This window comes from Vulpes lagopus, chromosome 19, assembly GCF_018345385.1.
Source record: "Vulpes lagopus strain Blue_001 chromosome 19, ASM1834538v1, whole genome shotgun sequence".
NCBI lineage: Eukaryota > Metazoa > Chordata > Mammalia > Carnivora > Canidae > Vulpes > Vulpes lagopus.
Genome location: NC_054842.1, coordinates 42335865 through 42356218, shown reverse-complemented (window position 1 = coordinate 42356218; position 20354 = coordinate 42335865). Strand labels below are relative to the sequence as shown.

The window sequence follows — 20354 nt, the reverse complement described above, 5'->3', positions numbered from 1 at the left end:
AACTACTATAAGATATGTCTTCACACCCATTAGGGTATCCATAATTAAAAAGACTGACAATAAAAAGTGTTGACAAGAATGTTGAGAAATTAGAACTCTCATACATTGCCAGAGGTAATGTAAAATGCATTAGCCAGTTTGGAAAATATTTTTCAATTCCTTTAAAATTTAATCATAAAAATTCAAATAAACAGCTAAACTAAAAAGAAAAAAATCTCTTCAGTTTGCGTTTTTCTCTCTTCTGCTACCATCCTTTCTTCATTTCTCTTTATCTCAGCTCTCATGTCATAATATGATCATATGGAATGCAATCTATTTAAAACTCACTCTTGTATTCCCTAGCAAATATTTTTCCAAAACACATCCTTGTCTAATTATGATTGATGCTCATCTCTTGCATTTATGTTATCATTTCTTGTTTTTTTATTTTAATGTATCTGAATGACAGTAAATCTTACAATATTTGCCTCAAAACAATGTAATAAATTCCGTAATATTTTAAATGTGTTTATAAGCATGCAGAATCATCCTCCCAAATTTTGAGTTGGAAGCATGGATTTGTGCCTTTATTTCCTAAGTTTAATTCTAACACAACCTGAGGAAGATACAGAGAATAATGAGAATTTACTCAGGGCCAAAAAGAAAATTTTGATTCTATATATATTTGTTCTGAGTTTGTTAGAATCAAGGCAATAGAGACAGGTAGTTCCCCAAATCTCAATTTTAAAATTTTTTATCTGCTCTTTATCCAGAACAAAATGTTGTCATGTCCACAATAACACATCCTCAACATTGGAGGGAAAGAATCCATCTAGTCATTGTCAAATGGTTCAGAACCTAAAGATGTAAATGTATTTAAATAGATGAAGGGCCATGTAGGAATGTGTATAACAATTTACACAGTTTATGATACTGGTATTAACTGAGACTTCTTTATTTCTGTGTTTCCCTTTTGGTTTTAGTGAGAGTCAGTCTCCATAAATAAAACCTTCAATATTTCAGTTGAAAACAATTTAAAAATAGGTATGGATGATGGTTTATACCATTAAATAAAGAAAAATAGACCTGAAGTCTCCTGTCTCTAGCCAGGTTAATGTTTCTTTCATGTTAGATTTTACAGATACAAAAAGAAATCTTTTCAATCTGTCACATTCTTGAGAATTTATGTAATCTTGATTGCTTGATTGATGGCTTTTTCTAATCTTCAACCCACCGTACATGGGATGAGAGCGCCAGGGACAATACCCAACTGTCCACCTGGACTGGAATATTTGAGTCAGGTATGGTAATGTTTCTTAACTTATTCAAGTGGTAATAATATGAATTTGATAGTCTCAAAATACAGTTTGTGTTATACGAAAAAATTCTAACTGTAGATTAAAATACTATCCCTATAACATTAAGATTTTTACATTTAATTTTAATTTTTGATTGTTAATAATATAACATTGTGGTTTACAAATGTATTTCCTGGGAAGTCCATTTTTAAATTAGGAAATTGGGGGCACCTGGGTGGCTCAGTCAGTTAATCATCTAACTCTTGCTCAGGTCATGATCCCAGGGTCCTGGGAGGGAGCCCCATGGTAGGCTTCCTGCTCAGTGGGGAGTCTGCTTCTTCCTCTCCCTCTGCCCCTCACCCTCCCTATCACAGGCAGCCCCAGAACCTCTTTGTCAATTACAATGTTTGCAGAGAAAAGCAATTAAACTCTGGTAGTGTGGTATTTCTCACTCCTTCACACACTCACACCTCTCCCAGTGTTCAGGAAAAAGCTAGAAAACCAACAGTAAAACTAGAAAGGAACCCAAAGTTTTGAGGCCATAGCCTCAACTTAGAAGATGCTTTTGACTCCATACCCATTGTATTCAATACAAAAAATATTTAAACTCTTCATGCACATATAATACCTGCTCCTGCTTCCATTGTTTTAAGCTCATCTGTCTTTATGGTAGTCACGTTTGTCTTTGATAGCTACATGCTAAAAAGGCACTTTTATCAATAAGGTTTCTCAGAACATTTACAAAACTAGCTTTGAGGAAATCTAGATAGTTCTTTGCAGCAGCATTTGGATTAGTCATTGTATTTTCTCACTATGATGTTGGTCTGTGTAAATAACCAATGAAGAAATTCTTCAGTTCATCATTTTTTTGTTTTGTTTTGTTTTTAGTGAGGTTGATATACAATGTTATATGGATTTCAGATGTATAACTTAGTGATTTGACGAAGTTGTACATTGTGCTATGTTCACCCAAGTGTAGCTATCATTTGTCCTATTACAACCACTGCTATTATTATGTCATTGACTATATTCCTTATGCTGTGCCTTTTATTCCTGTGACTTATTCATTACATAACTGGAAGCCTGTATCTCCCATGCCCTTTTATGCATTTTTTAAAAGATTTTATTTATCTATTCATGAGAGAGAGAGAGAGAGAGAGAGAGAGAGAGAGGCAGAGACACAGGCAGAGGGAGAAGCAGGCTCCATGTAGGGAGTCCAATGCGGGACTCGATCCCAGGTCTCCAGGATCATGCCCTGGGCCGAAGGGCGACGCTAAACCGCTGAGCCACCGGGCTGCCCTCCTTTTATGCATTTTGCCCAACTTCCCACACCCTACTCCTGTCAGGCAACCAATACAGTTCTCTGTATCTATAGGTCTGATTCTGCTTTTCATTTGTTTATTCATTTGTTTGGGTTTTTTTTTTTAGATTCCACTTATGAGTCAAATCATATGGTATTTGTCTTCCTCAGTCTGACTTATTTCACTTAGTAGAGAACCCTGTAGGTCCATCCATGTTGTCTCAAATGGCACAATTCCTTCTTTTTTTATGGCTGCATAATATTTCATTGTATATACAGATATATATCACATTTTCTTCACCCATTTGTCTATTGATGGACACTTAGGTTGCTTCCATATCTTGGCTATTATAAATAATGCTGCAATATGCATAAGGGTGCATATGTATTGTTTTTATTTTTAGTCTCTGTGATCCACCAGTGGCAGAGGGTTCTAATCCCTCTCTTCTTTTTTCATTTGTCTATTCATAGGATTACCAAATAAAATACAGGACACTTAGTTACATATGAATTTCAAGTAAACAAATACTTTTTAGATTAAGCATGTTTCATGCATTATTTGACATATATTTATAGGAATAATCATTCATTATTTAACTGAAATTCAAATTTAACTGAGCATTCTGGGCTTTTTGCTTTGTTTTGTTTTGTTTTACTAAATCTGACAACCTTATCAATTTGGTCACAGAAAATCACTTACAGCATGTAAGTTCTTCTAGTCTTCACTATCTTTCACATGGAATGGAAGACTGTTTTTCCCTCATTCTTTACTTTCCAAAAGAGAGCCTCAAAGAACTTTATCTGTTTGCCCATGAAAGGCTTGGATTTCTATTTAAGACATCTATATAATTATATTGAACCTATAGTTTTTCCTTGGCTAAATGTCTAACAGCACTTGTAATTGTTTAATATTACATAAAATATTTTTAGAGTATACTGTGTATGGATAGCTTAAAAAACACTTCACACTTAAGACTAGTATATGACATTTGACAGGAGAAAAATAAGAGATGTTGATAATGGATCAATTATTTCAAATATCCTAAATATAGGCATCAATATATATGTGTATTGGTAAGTGCTTTAAGTTTAGTTTAACTACTTCATACCACCTATCTTTATTTTCTACTCTATTAGATAAATCAGTTACTAGTGTGTCAACGTTTTGATCTTCTGGAAGGTATGTGCCAAACACACTGATATATTCACTCTTGAATATTTCTTGTGCTATAGTTCAGTCACTCCTTATAAATTAAAGTGCTTCATGTGTCTGGGTAAAAATAAACCTTGAACTATGAACAGAATATATAGATACGTAGAATATATGACTCATAGTTGATGACAGGATAAATGCAATAATAATCTTCTCGTGGAAAAAGACAAAGATAATGGCTCCGGATCACTCTTGAAAATGTTATTCTGCATTTTTGTTTTGCTAAACAGTAGGTCTATTTCCTGAAAGGGTTTTCCCATCCTAAATTCCTCATATACAGGTATTTCAGAGAAGCAGTGGTTCCATATCCTTCAGGAATTCTGCTAGTAGAAGAATGCAAGTAAGTTTCTGGGCAGTCCAATTTCACTACCATTCTTTAGAATGCAACTGTTTACCTCTATCTCCTCAGTTTAATACAAGTATTTCTTTCATGTATATAAAGCTATAATACATGTAAATGAAATGAAATCAGAGTTTAGTTAAAAAATTGTTATCTCTATTGTGACATTGTATATATGCATTAGAAGATCTGAGACTAAAATAGACATTCATGGTTTGATTTAATTCATAAAAGCTTTTAAATTTAAGCATATTATAAATGAATGTTTTCTTCAGGTTTTTCCTGCTGCCCTACACTGAATTATTTATTTTATGAATAACCAGAATCCCCACTGAGTACCTATAATGGACAAGACATATGCTAGCAATTTTGAGAAAATCAAAGAATAATCAGACCTGGGCTTTCCCTGAAATAGAAGTGAATATACTTAAATAAACACACAGCAGGAAGTCATAAAAGTCGTGGGAGAAGGAAAATAGCAAAAATATTGAGAAAAATCTAACTATCCATGTTATAGGGAACTAATTCTCCAAACCAGTTATTCTCAACGTATGGTTGGCAGACTGCCAACATGAACATCACCTGGGAACATGTTGGAAATCAAATCCCAGGCTTCATCACAGACCCACTAAATCACAAAATCCAGAGGTGGAGTTCAACTATCCGTGTTTTATCAAGTCCTCCAGATGGTTCTGATGCAGGCTAAAAATTTAAGAACTACTGCTCCAAGTATTACTTTCACATAATTTAACATTGTGCATTTATTTAATAGAATGAGACAGCTCTGTAGAATTGTCAGGAACTCCAAGATATATTGCTAAGTATAAAAAGCAATTACAGAGTAGTACATATAAAAGTGGGTTTCTTTATATGTTTGTATATAATACATTCAGGCTTTGCATATGTTTGAGATATCTAGAGATATGTATCTAGAAGGATATATATAAAGTTGAAGAAGAGAAAAATAGAGTAGGCCAGGAAGAAATAATTATTTTTAATTTTATACCTTATTTTGCATTTTTTTAAAGATTTTATTTATTTACTCATGAGAGACACAGAGAGAAAGGCAGATACTTAGGCAGAGGGAGAAGCAGGCTCCCTGCGGGGAACCTGATGTGGGACTCGATCCCAGGACCCTGGGATCAGGACCTGAGCCAAAGGCAGACGCTCAACCGCTGAGCCACCCAGGTGCCCCTTCTTTTGCATTTTTAAATCTGTGTCATGTATACATGATTTCTACTCATAAAAATGAATTAAGTTTAAAATACAAAATATTTTTTCATAAATCTTGAATCATGGTTTATCTTTGAATATTAAATAAAAATGAATATCTTTCAGGGTATTGGGGTGGTTCAGTCGGATAAGAGACCAACTCTGGATTTCGGGTCAGGTCATGATCTTGAGTTCATGAGATAAAGCCATGAGTTGACCTCTGTGCTCAGTGGGGTGTCTGCTTGAGATTCTCTCTTTCCCTCTGCTCCTCTTGTCCTGCACGCACACACATTGTCTCTCTCTCAAATAAATAAGTCTTAAAAAATGAATATCTTTCAAATATGTTTATATAATACAAAAACATAATTATGTTTATTGCCAAAAAATCATTAAAAATGAGGAAAGTCTGTAACTGTTTCAAAGGTTAACATTAAAACAAAATGGTAAATGTTATTACAGTAACATATTCATTAAACATACTCATTCAAGAACACCTAAAATTTTAAAAAGTAGGAGAAAAATATCATCCATGCACAACTACCGATACATTTCCTTTGAAAACATTTTTTAAAATATTCTTTTGATGAATTTTTAAAAATCACTTTTAATCATTGTCCACACAATTTTTTATATTTATTCTCTTATTGTTTTTGTCATTTTTGTTATTTTTATTTATCTTAAACTGAATGTTTTAAATAGCAACACAATAATCCTCAAAGGGGATACATATACATACATACATATTGCTACTTTTTGGGTATTTACTTTACTTCCATTTTACTTTTTCTTTTCTAAGTAGTGCAGTAATGAATATAGGGTGTAGAAAACACCTTTTTAAAAAAAATAGGACTAGTTTGTTTATATGATCACAGAAATAAAATTATTAAGATAAAATATATTTCCATTTGCTTATAAAAGAGATGAATCTGATCATTATCTAATGTGGATAATATATGAGTGCTTATTGTCTCCTTCAATTTAGCATCAGTAAAATATTTTTTCTTGGTTTTTACTATCCAGATTAAATACGTAATGTCTTTTTCATGTCCTGAGGAAGAGAAAGATGAAGAAGAGGACTAAAATTTAACAATACTCAAAACATTAATAGTAAATTGGGTTAATAACTCAGAAATTCAAAACTGATTCCAAAAAAAGCTATCCATAGAATTTTAGCAATAAAAGGAACTAGAGAGTAACTAGCACATCTACTTTATTTTTTCCATAATGAGAAACTAGGATACCAGTGAAGATAAATGTCTTAAACCCAAGCAGTTTATTATCAAATGTACATTCCAAATTTGAAGATAACTTGATAGGCAATTTATATGTCTCACACCATTAATAGATGACCACTTTGTTTCATTCTTTAGTTCTCAGTTGTTTTGAAACTAGTAAGAAATATGAAGTCATGAACAACCAAGGACAGAGAATTTATTTTGCAGAAGACAGAAGTAATTGTTTCCTCAGATACCTCTGTGGACCTTCAAGATCTTTTACCATTACAATTTATGATAACATAGGCCGTGATGTCATAACTGTGCATAAAGCTCTAAGATGTAGCTGTTGCTGGAGAAACTGCTACCTACAAAAGGTCAGTAAATATTATTTCTACATGATTTAGAATGTATTTGAGTTCCTTCAAAAAAGCCTCAAAATTGTGCAGTATATTAAAATATTGGGCTTGCCAACAAAGAATTTTCTGGAATGAAATATGTTATAGAGGAAATTATAATTTGTACCACATACCTGCAGAGTAAGAATACACAACACTGTAAATATTTTTCAGGTAATGAAGATCACAAGATCTTTGGAGTTTTAGAAGTTTTCTATCTGAAATATTGTGTTTTACATTTGCACTTGTCTGCAAGCGCTTCATAGCTGTCTGATGGAGTGCCAACAAACTAGAGGCTGTGAAGTCCCATCCCATTTTAAGCTGTGTTTCTCAGACTGGTCCTTTGAGCTTTCACTGAGTAGGATCCCTTTCTTTTCTTTCTTGTTAGTGATATCTGGATTCCCTGGATCTCAGGAATTTGTTGTTGTCATTTATTTCATTACACCTGCTTGTAGTTTGAAAAATGGAGCTATAATTTTTCCATCTACTTTTGATAATAAATTTGATAGTGGTTTTGTTTTATTTAGCTATCATACTTGTTCTGTCCTTTTTCATGAGAGTTTGGGGAAGATTCACAAACTGCATTACAACTGCCACCTGCTTAATTTCATAGTCTTCATTTATATTTTAAATGAACAATATAAATAAATAAATAAATAAATAAATAAATAAATAAATAAATCAGATATGATGGAAAGAAGAAAGGAAGGTAAGAAGGGAAAAAGAAAGGAAAAAAGAGTGAGAAAGAAAGAAAAATATAGGAGAAACAGTGCCCCTCAAACTCTTGTTTCTTCGGCCTCCTAATATTCCTCTGCAGATGGAACTACTTTCATGAGTTTAAATATTCTCCCAGAATTATTCTATGAGTAGTTGTGTAATGCATACATATGTATGAAATACATGTGTCTTATAAACACAATTGGCAGATAATCTTTTACAATTTTTTTGGAGGGGGAGGGGCAAAGGGAGAGGAGAGAGAGAATCTTAAACTGGGCTTAGAGCCTGACTCAGGGCTTGATCTCACAACTCTGAGATCATGGCTTGAGTTGAAACCACGCTTAACCAAATGAGAGCCACCCAGGTGCCCACTTCTACCATTTTTTAACATATGCAATACAACTTGAAGATTAGATCAGTATGTCTTGGGCTTCTTCCATTCTTACAAACGGCTGGATAATAATCCATCATGTTTATGGTAGACTGTAATTTAAACAATCAATATCTGAACTAGGTTTTAAATCAAAAGTATTTCAGTGAAATCATATTTACATTTGCATAGAGGGACAAAACTTCCTGGCATATTGGTAATAAAATAATTGTTGGTAGGATCCCTGGGTGGCTCAGCGGTTTAGCACCTGCCTTTAGCCAGGGCGTGATCCTGGAGACCTGGGATCAAGTCCCACATCAGTCTCGCTGCATGGAGCCTGCTTCTCCCTCTGCCTGTCTCTGTTTCTCTCTCTCTTTCTCTGTATTTATCATAAATAAATAAATAAATAAAATCTTTAAAAAAAATAAAAATAAAAAATAAAATAATTGTTGGTATGACTATAGTTTAAGGCATGTTTTATGGGCATAGCAATTTAAAAAATAATCTTCATAAGCACCTAAAAATATTATTATCCCCCATTTGCAAATATACAATGAATTTCAGAGGTTTAGTGATATGCCCACATTTCCTGTAGTTAGTGAGGAGCAGCATCAGGTCTCACCTCAGGGGTTTCAGTACCTAAATCCTGTGTGTTTTCATTTCCATGTCTACTCCTAAATATAGGGCATGCCTTAAACACAGAAAGTTCCATTCATATATGTACAAAAAGCTAATAGGTAACAACTAATTTGTTGCTCACAAATCAAACAGATCTCATTTGATCAATACTGCATTTCTCTATCTTTTGTAGCTAAAAGTTGAGGCTCCTCCTGGTGAAAAAATTGGATATGTGTACCAATACTTTCACCCATTTTGGCCAATGTTTAAAATTAAAAATGCAAATAAGGAGGATATAATGAAAATCAGAGGACCATGTGTGGTTTCCAGCTGTCTCAAGGATCTAAATTTTAATGTGAGTAGTTATGTTTTAAGATAATCATGCTAAAAAAAAAGATAATCATGCTCAAATTTGTTATTTGGTTATTTTGCAATACATTATTAACTTTGATTAAGATAAAATAAAAACATGTTATCATGATGTTATAAGTGTTTGACTACTTTTTAAATTGAATATCTAATATAGGGATCCCTGGGTGGCGCAGCGGTTTAGCGCCTGCCTTTGGCCCAGGGCGCGATCCTGGAGACCCGGGATCGAATCCCACGTCGGGCTCCCGGTGCATGGAGCCTGCTTCTCCCTCTGCCTGTGTCTCTGCCTCTCTCTCTCTCTCTCTGTGACTATCATACATAAATAAAAAAAATTTTTTTAAAAATGAATATCTAATATAGTATCCTTGCAATATTGAGTCCTACATGTTTATGCCACTTATAAGACATCTTTTTAAGCTATATTTCAAGTATATAGTCACCAAATAACAAATTTGGTATTTAATATTTCAAGGAATATTGAAAGAGAAAATGAAACTTTATTGCAGTGAACAATGACATACTTGGGCATTAATTATAAATAACATATTAATGTTAATTTTTATAAAATCCTGAAACTTATGATACAATCTTATTAGATTATTTTTTAAATATTTTCTTTATTTATTTGAGAGAGAGCACATGCATGTACAAGTAGGAGGGAGAGAGGTAGACAGAGAGGGAGATGCAGACTCCCCACTGAGCAGGGACCCTGACTCAGGGCTTGATTCCAGGACCCTGAGATCATGACCCAAGCCAAAGGCAGACACTTAACCAATTAAGCCACTCAGGTGTCCCCAATTTTGTTATATTTTTATGTGCTTACTGACATAATTCTCAAATTATGGCCAATATTCAGATAATGATTTGGGAGATTAACTACTAAAAGTACTAAATATAGTTAATAAAACTAAACAAACCACTACACTTAGTTAAATATGGATTCCTCAGCAGCAGAGACTATTGTCTCAGTTTGATAAGATATTTGATTTGGAAAAAGTACTGTTTCTCAATCTTTTATTAAGAATGTGTTTGCTTTTTTTTTTTTAATACCTGAAATGATTACCTGATTTTTTTCCTTCGCTAAAGCTATATTAATTCAGTTTTGTGATACTGATTCTGACTGGCACCTGCATGTACAATTAAGTAAAATATATTTAAGCAAATGAATTATGGCAATAATATAGTTAGTTTGAAAAAACTTGAATAAAACGAGCACACAAGACTACTCTTCTGTATTTGAAGCTGGAAACCAATGGAAGAGAGTGGCCTATGCATAAAACTCTGCTCGCCAAAGCTATCTTGGTTCATTATTAATGATATCAAAAAATAAAATGCTTTCTGTGTATTGTTTTATATCTCACATCATAATAAATCCTACTTTATTCAAAAATCTTCAGAACTTTCTCTGAGGTGTATAAAATACTTCCTATTCTAAGTTTGAAGCAAAGTCATTTCACAGCTGGCATTTTTGAGGAAGCTCTAAGAATGAGGAACAAAGGGAGCTAACAGTTCTGTGAAAAAGTCATCTTATGTCTGAATGTGGGCAACCCTTGCAATATTTTTGCTAATAAGGAAAGGGATAAAGCAGTAACTTGTTACAGGCAAACTATGGTAAAGGAAATAAGCCATTCATCACAGGAACAAAATTTAAGAACGCACAAAAAAACTTAATAATTAAGATAAATGATACTTGAATGTAATCTTTTTATTTATTTATTTATTTATTTATTTATTTATTTATTTATTTATTTATTTTAGATATATACAGACTGGTGATCCAGTCTACCCCATCCAGAGGGTTAATTTTATTTTTTTTATAAATTAATTTTTTATTGGTGTTCAATTTACCAACATACAGAATAACACCCAGTGCTCATCCCGTCGTGTCCCCCTCAGTGCCCGTCACCCATTCACCCCCACCCCCCGCCTTCCTCTCCTTCCACCACCTCTAGTTCATTTCCCAGAGTTAGGAGTCTTTATGTTCTGTCTCCCTTTCTGATATTTCCCACACATTTCTTCTCCCTTCCCTTATATTCCCTTTCACTATTATTTATATTCCCCAAATGAATGAGAACATAGACTGTTTGTCCTTCTCCGGTTGACTTACTTCACTCAGCATAATACCCTCCAGTTCCATCCACGTTGAAGCAAATGGTGGGTATTTGTCATTTCTAATGGCTGAGGAATATCCCATTGTATACATAAACCACATCTTCTTTATCAATTCATATTTCGATGGACACCGAGGCTCCTTCCACAGTTTGGCTATTGTGGACATTGCTGCTAGAAACATCGGGGTGCAGGTGTCCGGCGTTTCATTGCATCTGAATCTTTGGGGTAAATCCCCAACAGTGCAATTGCTGGGTTGTAGGTTCAACCAGGAAATTAAGGAAGAATTAAAAAGATTCATGGAAACTAATGAGAATGAAGATACAACTGTTCAAAATCTTTGGGATGCAGCAAAAGCAGTCCTGAGGGGGAAATACATTGCAATACAAGCATCCATTCAAAAACTGGAAAGAACTCAAATACAAAAACTAACCTTACACATAAAGGAGCTAGAGAAAAAACAGCAAATGGACCCTACGCCCAGCAGAAGAAGAGAGTTAATTAAAATTTGAGCAGAACTCAATGAAATCAAGACCAGAAGAACTGTGGAACAGATCAACAAAACCAGGAGTTGGTTCTTTTAAAGAATTAATAAGATAGATGAACTATTAGCCAGCTTTATTAAAAAGAAGAGAGAGAAGACTCAAATTAATAAAATCATGCATGAGAAAGGAGAGATCACCAAGGAAATACAACGATTTTAAAAACATATTATGAGCAGCTATACACCAATAAATTAGGCAATCTAGAAGAAATGGACACATTCCTGGAAAGCCACAAACTACCAAAACTGGAACACGAAGAAACAGAAAACCTGAACAGGTCAATAACCAGGGAGGAAATTGAAGCAGTCATCAAAAACCTCCCAAGACACAAGAGTCCAGGGCCAGATGGCTTCCCAGGGGAATTCTATCAAATGTTTAAAGAAGAAATCATACCTATTCTACTAAAGCTGTTTGGAAAGATAGAAAGAGATGGAGTACTTCCAAATTCGTTCTATGAGGCCAGCATCACCTTAATTCCAAAACCAGACAAAGACCCCACCAAAAAGGAGAATTACAGACCAATATCCCTGATGACCACAGTTGCAAAAATTCTCAACAAAATACTAGCCAATAGGATCCAACAACACATTAAGAAAATTATTCACCATGACCAAGTAGGATTTATCCCTGGGACACAAGGCTGGTTCAACACTCGTAAAACAATCAATGTGATTCATCATATCAGCAAGAGAAAAACCAAGAACCATATGATACTCTCATTAGATGCAGAAAAAGCATTTGACAAAATACAGCATCCATTCCTGATCAAAACTCTTCAGAGTGTAGGGATAGAGGGAACTTTCCTCGACATCTTAAAAGCCATCTACGAAAAGCCCACAGCAAATATCATTCTCAATGGGGAAGCACTGGGAGCCTTTCCCCTAAGATCAGGAACAAGACAGGGATGTCCACTCTCACCACTGCTGTTCAACATAGTTCTGGAAGTCCTCGCCTCAGCAATCAGACAACAAAAAGACATTAAAGGCATTGAAATTGACAAAGAAGAAGTCAAACTCTCCCTCTTCGCCGATGACATGATGCTCTACATAGAAAACCCAAAAGCCTCCACCCCAAGATTGCTAGAACTCATACAGCAATTTGGTAGCGTGGCAGGATACAAAATCAATGCCCAGAAATCAATGGCATTTCTATACACTAACAATGAGACTGAAGAAAGAGAAATTAAGGAGTCAATCCCATTTACAATTGCACACAAAAGCATAAGATACCTAGGAATGAACCTAACTAAAGAGGTAAAGGATCTATACCCTAAAAACTATAGAACACTTCTGAAAGAAATTGAGGAAGACACAAAGAGATGGAAAAATATTCCATGCTCATGGATTGGCAGAATTAATATTGTGAAAATGTCAATGTTACCCAGGGCAATTTACACGTTTAATGCAATCCCTATCAAAATACCATGGGCTTTCTTCAGAGAGTTAGAACAAATTATTTTAAGATTTGTGTGGAATCAGAAGAGACCCCGAATAGCCAGAGGAATATTAAAAAAGAAAACCAGAGCTGGGGGAATCACAATGCCAGATTTCAGGTTGTACTACAAAGCTGTGGTCATCAAGACAGTGTGGTACTCGCACAAAAACAGACACATAGATCAATGGAACAGAATAGAGAATCCAGAAGTGGACCCTGAACTTTATGGTCAACTAATATTCGATAAAGGAGGAAAGACTATCCATTGGAAAAAAGACAGTCTCTTCAATAAATGGTGCTGGGAAAATTGGACATCCACATGCAGAAGAATGAAACTAGACCACTCTCTTTCACAATACACAAAGAAGGTAATCTTTTTAAATCAAAACTAATGCAAATCCATTATGAACAGAATTTATTAAAAAAAATTTAAGTGAAGATAGAAACTAACTTTACACTTGTATGACTTGCCTCATTGTTTTACCCTACCCCTCTTCCTGGCTGAATGGGGCCACAGGTATTAAAAGATATTTTTATGAAAGGTATGTTCTTAGTATGTTTTGATTTTAAATGAAAGGGGCCAAATGGGAGGGGAAATGTAGAGAAACTGCAGATGTCAAATATTTGATGAATCCTGTCTCTTGCTTGGTATGGGATTAACGCACATGTAGGAAATAACCTTCATATGAGTGCAGAAATAGTCCATTCATCATTAACAGGAAGGAAGTAGGAAGTGTTGGCATGGATACAACAGTATATACACATACACTAATATGTGTATTTTTTCAATAAATATACATACACTAATGTAAATATATTTTCTCTTATGACTTTGTTAACATGTTCTTTTCTCTCACTTCCTTTATTGTAAAAATATAGTATATGGTTCATATAACATACAAAATATGTGTTGATTGACTGTTTATGTTATTAAATACAATGACTTTCTAGGGTTAGCTTCTGGGATTTTAGCAAATTCCTGTCCAAGAGCTTCTATTATCTCTGCAATGTAAAATATAGGATCTTTTCCTAAGGATGAGGGAAAATGGTGTTGTCAGGTATAAAAACACTGGAGAAATTTTGACAAAGTTACACAAAAGTACTTTCCCCAAATTCCTTAACACTATTTCCAAGGCTATGTATAATATATCACTGCATACCTCTCTCTTCTCACTCATTTTATGCCACTAGCTCCTTCCCTCACTTTGTTCCAGCTAAGTTCCTCCCATCTCAGGGCCTTTTCACATGTTGCTGACTCTCTCTAGGATGCTTTCACTCTCCCTACTCCTGTGGCCACTAATTCCTACTGATCCTCTAAGTCTCAGCTTAAATAGTGCTTTGCCCAAGAGGTTTCCTCTAAAATCATCCCACCTGTTTCTTTTGGTCTATTATCTCCCTATTGTATTCCATTATATCACCTAACTTTACCCTCATGGCATTTATTACCAGACAAGTGGTAGGATTTATCACAGGTTTGTGTCTTCTACCTACATGGGTATCTCCTATGTTGAGAAATAAATATTAGTTAGTAAGAGAAGTAACTAACTTAATATTAGTTAGTAAGGGAATTTAGATGAGTAGGGAGAAAATGAAAATTTCTTAAGAAAGAGTTTACTGTGTAAAAGAGCTGAAAAGCTAGTGGTTTTCATTTGTAATTAAGTTGATTTTCAGATCAAATTTAAGCAAATTATATTTATTAAGCATATATGTTATCATAATTTATATTTTATCATATATAAAATACCATATATGTAATATACAGTTGACCTTTGAACAAGTTTGAACTACACAGATCAACTTACATGCAGATTTTTTTCCAATAAGTATATATACAGCACTATAAAGATATTTTCTCTTCCTTGTGATTTTCTTAATAACATTTTCTTTACTCTAGGTTACTTTATTGTAAGAATATAGTACATAACACATATAATATATATCTATTAACTGACTATGTTATCAGTAAGACATTCTGGTCAACAGTGTGCTATTAGTGGTTAAGTTTGGGGGGAATCAACAGCTTTACACAGATTTTCAACTGCCCAGGGCTGTCAGCACTCCTAACCCCTGTGTTATTCAAGGGTGAACTGAATAATCAGTTGTATACCATCAATTTGAAAATCTCCTTTCAGGTATATATTGTCTATAGGTGTTTCCAAGCTATTATGTGTCCATATTGCACATTCAATTTATTGCAGGATATAATCAGCATGATTATAATTCATATGTGTCATATTTAATTACTAAAATTGATATAGGAATACCTATTTTTCAGAGATTTTTCTCTAAGGTTATTATTTTTTTCTTTTAGTTATTGTCTCTGGATGAAGAAATAGTTATTGGTAAGATTTCAAATACATGGGCTGGATTTATTAGGGAACTATCTACCAATGCTGATAAATTTGGAGTCCAGTTTCCACTTGATCTTGATGTTAAGATAAAAGCACTGATGCTTGGAGCAAGTTTCCTCATTGTGAGTCTGTCTTTATTCTAGTTAGCATAAAATGGCATTTTCTGAGATTGCCATTGAACCTTTGCTGATATTTTTCCTAAAATCATCTACATTGACTGCAAATTGTGCATTTTGGGTCTAGTTCTAAGCCCCCAAGATCATATCACAGTGTTCACATTGCAAAGGATGTAAAAACTAGAGTGTCCTGTAAATGTGATCACTAAAGTTGAAATCTTTTGCCTTGATGAAAAACAAGACTAAATTGCTGAAAAAAAAGAACAAAATGGTTTGTTCATTGTAACCTACTGTTATTTCCTACAATTTAAAATTTTATAAGTTTTTTTTTTTTGCACATTTCACTTAAAAAGTAATCATCATTAATTTGGAAACTATGGCTAGGTAGACATTGTGAAAAGGAAAATATTACTCTTGATTATAATTGGGTTTTAGGGGAAAAAATGAACATAAGAATTACTTTCATTCTGTAAATATTATTAAATTACAGAAAATGGTAATAGATATATGCAGGGCTAGGTCAAACACTGTCTTGTAAATAGTATTAAAAATTTGGAGAAACAAAAATAAACAGATTAAATAGTAGATTGGAAATAGCTGAAGAAAAAGTAAACGAAGAGTTACAATTGAAAAAAAATGATTCATAATGTAGTAGAGACAGACAAAACAATATAAAAATCAAGAGTTCCAATACGATAGGATAGAGAACAGATAACTGCTAAAAAAAATTTCAGAGCCAAGAAATATGAATTCAGTGATGGTAAAGGACAAGAACCCTAAGAAATGCAATAAAAATTAACATCCATATAAATCAGAGTGAAACAGAATAGCAAAGGAACATAAGTAACCAGAAGGGAAAAGACAGATCACACATGAGTAATGAGACTGACAATTGATTTCTCAATAGAAACAGTAGAAGCCAGAAAACAAGATAGCTAAATCCTTCAAAATACTTATTAAAAAATAATCTTAACTCTTGAATTCTATTTTCTTCAAGACTATACCTTAAAGATAATAATAAAATAAACAAATTTGCATTTTAAGAAACCCACACTTTTACAATACATAGATTGTTGTAAAGTGTTTATAACACTTCAGGAAGAAGGAACATGGTCTGAGAAGGATCATCTGAGATTCAATAATATCAATGATATTATGAAATAAATATCTGAAATAAAATAAAATAAAATGCTAACCATATTTGTGAATGTAAACACATTCTAAAAAAATAAAATAATAGTAAATGTCTAATTTGTAAAGTCAAAAAAAGCAAAACAAAAATATTAGGAAACTTATTAGAATTAAAATATTCTAAGGTCTTTTTATTGTTCAGGAGATGAGTTAAGTTTAATGTGCATGTTAAAATGTCAATAGATAACAACTGAAATAACAAAAAGACTGTAAATTTCAAACTAATACAGAGGAAAAATGGGAATGAAAGACAAACATCACATAAACAAAAAAAAAAAAAAAAAAGGAGAAAAAAATCAGAAGAAGTGAGGCAAACAGAAATAGAAAATTAAAATGGTAGAAAGGATCCCTGGGTAGTTCAGTCAGTTAAGCATCCAATTGATTTGGTTTCAGTTTAGGTCATGATCTCATGGATCCTGGGATTGAGCCTTACATCAGGCCCTGCACTTAGCAGTTTGCTTGAGATTTTCTCCCTCTGCCCCTCCCCCCACTAGCATTTTCTCTCTCTCTCTCTCTCTTTCTCTCTAAAATAAATAAACCTTAAAAAAATAAAATAGTATAAAATATCAATTCAGTTGTATCAAGAAGTATCAAGAGGACTTTTTACAATAACCACAATAAATGTAAATGAGAAAAACTTGCAAGTTAAAAAAATTGTTAAATTAGATTTTTAAATTACCTATAGGCTCTTAATAGGAAATAAATCCAAAATAATAACAAAAACTTGAAAGAAAGAAAAGATTGGTAAAAGTATAACAGAAAAATACTAACAATAAAAGCTAGTAAAGCTAAGTTGATACCAAAAAACATCAATTTTAAGTAAAAAAAAAAATTAGTAGGGAAAGAGATAGAGAAGGTAACTACATGATGATAAAAATTCTATTCAGGGGCAGCCCAGGTGGCTCAGTGGTTTAGCACCGCCTTCAGTCCAGGGTATGATCCTGGAGACCCAGCATCAAGTCCCAGGTCGGGCTCCCTGCATGGACCTGCTTCTCCTTCTGCCTGTGTCTCTGCCTCTCTCCCTCTCTGTATCTCTCATGAATAAATAAATAAAATCTTCAAAAAATTCTATACAAAAGAAAATAGTAATTCTTGACTTGTGCATACCTAAGATCAACCTAAAAATACAGAGAAAAATGTTACATAGTTAGAAAGTGGTAAACTCATTATCATAGTGGGAAATTTATGCACCCCTTTCAATTTTTTTCCTGTTGTAGGAGACAGAACCTTAGTAAAATTATTCAAAATTTGAACAAAAATGTTAACAAGCTTGATTTAATGGATACATGTGGAACATTGCATTAAACAAGTAGATAATATAAGTTGTTCTCAAATAAAGGTTTTTACGAGACCTATTCCAATAATCGATCCAAGAAACAAGTCTCAATGAATATCAGGAATTGGTATCACTTGGACCTTGGTATCAGGGCAAATAACGTTATATTAGAAATTGATAAGGATAATTATTTTTAAATATTTTGTATATGTGGAAATGGATATATAATTCAGGGATAAAAAGTGCACAATAAAATTTTAAAATATATGTAATTGCATAATAACTAAAATATATCAAAGCTTTTGGAATGCAAGTAAAGTTAAACATCAATGTATAACTATAAATACTGATGAAAAGAAGGGAAAGTGGAAAATTAATAAGCAAAATATTTATCTCTAGAAAGTTAGTAAAAAAACAGAATAAACCCAAAGGAAGTATAAGGAAGGAGATACTGAATTATTAACCAAAGAGAAATGAAAAAACAGCATCCACCCCTAGTCTCTAGATGAAGAAGAACTTTTAAAGTAAGCAAATCACAAAGTAATAGGCTACTAAATTAGAATATTTTAAACTTCTTGTACCTTAAAAAAACAATAATATTAAATATTCAATAGTAAACAATAAAAGTAAGGAAATATATGCTTCAGATTTGGCCAAGGAATAATATCCTTGTATTAATATAAATTTTTTTTTAAGTGAGAAGAAAAATATCAAATTCCCAACCAAAATGTAAAATGAATATAAAAAAAGTAATTCATACATCCACAAAAGAGGGAATACAAATAACCCATAACCATAAGAAAACATTTTCAAAAACATATGAAGAAAAGAAAAAAAGAAAAAAAATGGAATATCCCTTTTCATTTTTCCAATGACAAACTCACAATGCTCATGAGAGTTTAGGAAATCAGACAGACATGAGGTACAGGTACAATCTGGGGGGAACAAACTGAAAATATCCATTAAAGTTTTTAATGTTCATATTATTTCAGATGCATTACTTTCTTCTGAAAAACTGATACAGATGCAGACATATAATTAGGTTTACCCTAGTAAATAGCAATGTATACTCTATGTAGCAAATATCACTCTAATAAATTTTAAAAAGCTAAAACAACCTAAAATTTGAAGTATGAGATTAAACACTTTAGGACACAGTTCTAAAACAGAACATTAAAGACTCAAACTATATGTCACAAAAAATGAGTTTGTTTTTTTTTTTAAGATTTTATTTATTTATTCATGAGAGACACACAGAGAGAGAGAGAGGCAGAGACACAGGCTCCCTGTGGAGGAGAAGGAGGTCCCTGTGGAGGAGAAGGAGGAGAGGGAGAAGCAGGCTCCCTGCAGGGAGCCCGACGTGGGGCTCAATCCCAGGTCTCCAGGATCAGGCTTTGGGCTGAAGGCGGCGCTAAACCACTGAGCCACCCAGGCTGCCCAATAAATGAGCTTTAATGGCATGAATACCTCCGATATATTATGCAGTGAAAAGATTAGGATATAAGCATATTATAATACTAACTGTGTGTGTCTAGAAAGAATGCGAGTCAAATTATTAATGGTAGATTCTATGTGGATTGAAAATATAACTTTTTCCCTTCTCTATTCTTACACTTTTTTATATTGAGTATATATGATGAAAAATATATAAATAAAATGAAGTAGAATTAGCGGGTGTTCTCTAAGGGCCTTTATATTCCAATTTTTTATTTTAGTGTGTTTGAAAGTAGTCACACACAACCTATGGGGTTCCTCATAGGTCTGATCTTCAGCATTCTGCTTTAATATGTTTTATAAACATGTTATTATAATACAGGACCCCAAAATCATTCTCATGTCTTAGATCTACTATTAAACCAACCTAATTACATTTATTTTTCATTTTTATTCTAGGACTACATGTACTTTGAACTCTGGTCATGAGTTTCGCCAGCTTTCAGCAAAATTAAGCAACTTTCACTGAGAATCTTTAAATGAAGTTTTATTTCACTAAAATTATTTGTATAATTTTTTCTGAATAAACCACACCAAAATTTAGGAACTTAAAGTAATATTGTATTTATCCTAGGATTCTGCTGTACAGTTCTCCAGGTTAAGACCTGGATCATACTCTTCCATGTGCAGTCAGTTAACACATTGGCTGGGAACTGTATCATCCCAGATGGCCTACCTGTTGTCAGAGGCGATAGGAGCAACAAGTCACATATTTTTCATCATCTAGGAGGCTAGCCAAAGCTTCTACACATAACTATGTTACAAAGCATCAAGAAAACAAACTTACGTGTTCATTTCAAGCCTATGGTT

At 33.4% G+C, this 20354-nt stretch overlaps 1 protein-coding gene across 1 annotated transcript; it reads left to right on the top strand.

Moving 5' to 3' along the window:
* Positions 1-1187: 1187 nt before the first annotated feature.
* On the top strand, positions 1188-19973 carry LOC121478691 (phospholipid scramblase 1-like). The gene is made up of 6 exons (XM_041733892.1): positions 1188-1280; positions 3715-3757; positions 6713-6933; positions 8853-9014; positions 15428-15589; positions 19944-19973. Exons 1-6 carry the CDS (start codon positions 1188-1190, stop codon positions 19971-19973), a joined length of 711 nt encoding a protein of 236 aa, XP_041589826.1.
* The last annotated feature ends 381 nt before the right edge of the window (positions 19974-20354 follow it).

Coding starts and splice junctions, on each gene's coding strand:
- LOC121478691 (XM_041733892.1), top strand. CDS start 1,188: ATGGCTTTTTCTAATCTTCAACCCACCGTACATGGGATGAGAGCGCCA. Junction 1,281..3,714: donor GACTGGAATATTTGAGTCAG/GTATGGTAATGT, acceptor CTACTCTATTAG/ATAAATCAGTTACTAGTGTG. Junction 9,015..15,427: donor TCAAGGATCTAAATTTTAAT/GTGAGTAGTTAT, acceptor TTTTTCTTTTAG/TTATTGTCTCTGGATGAAGA.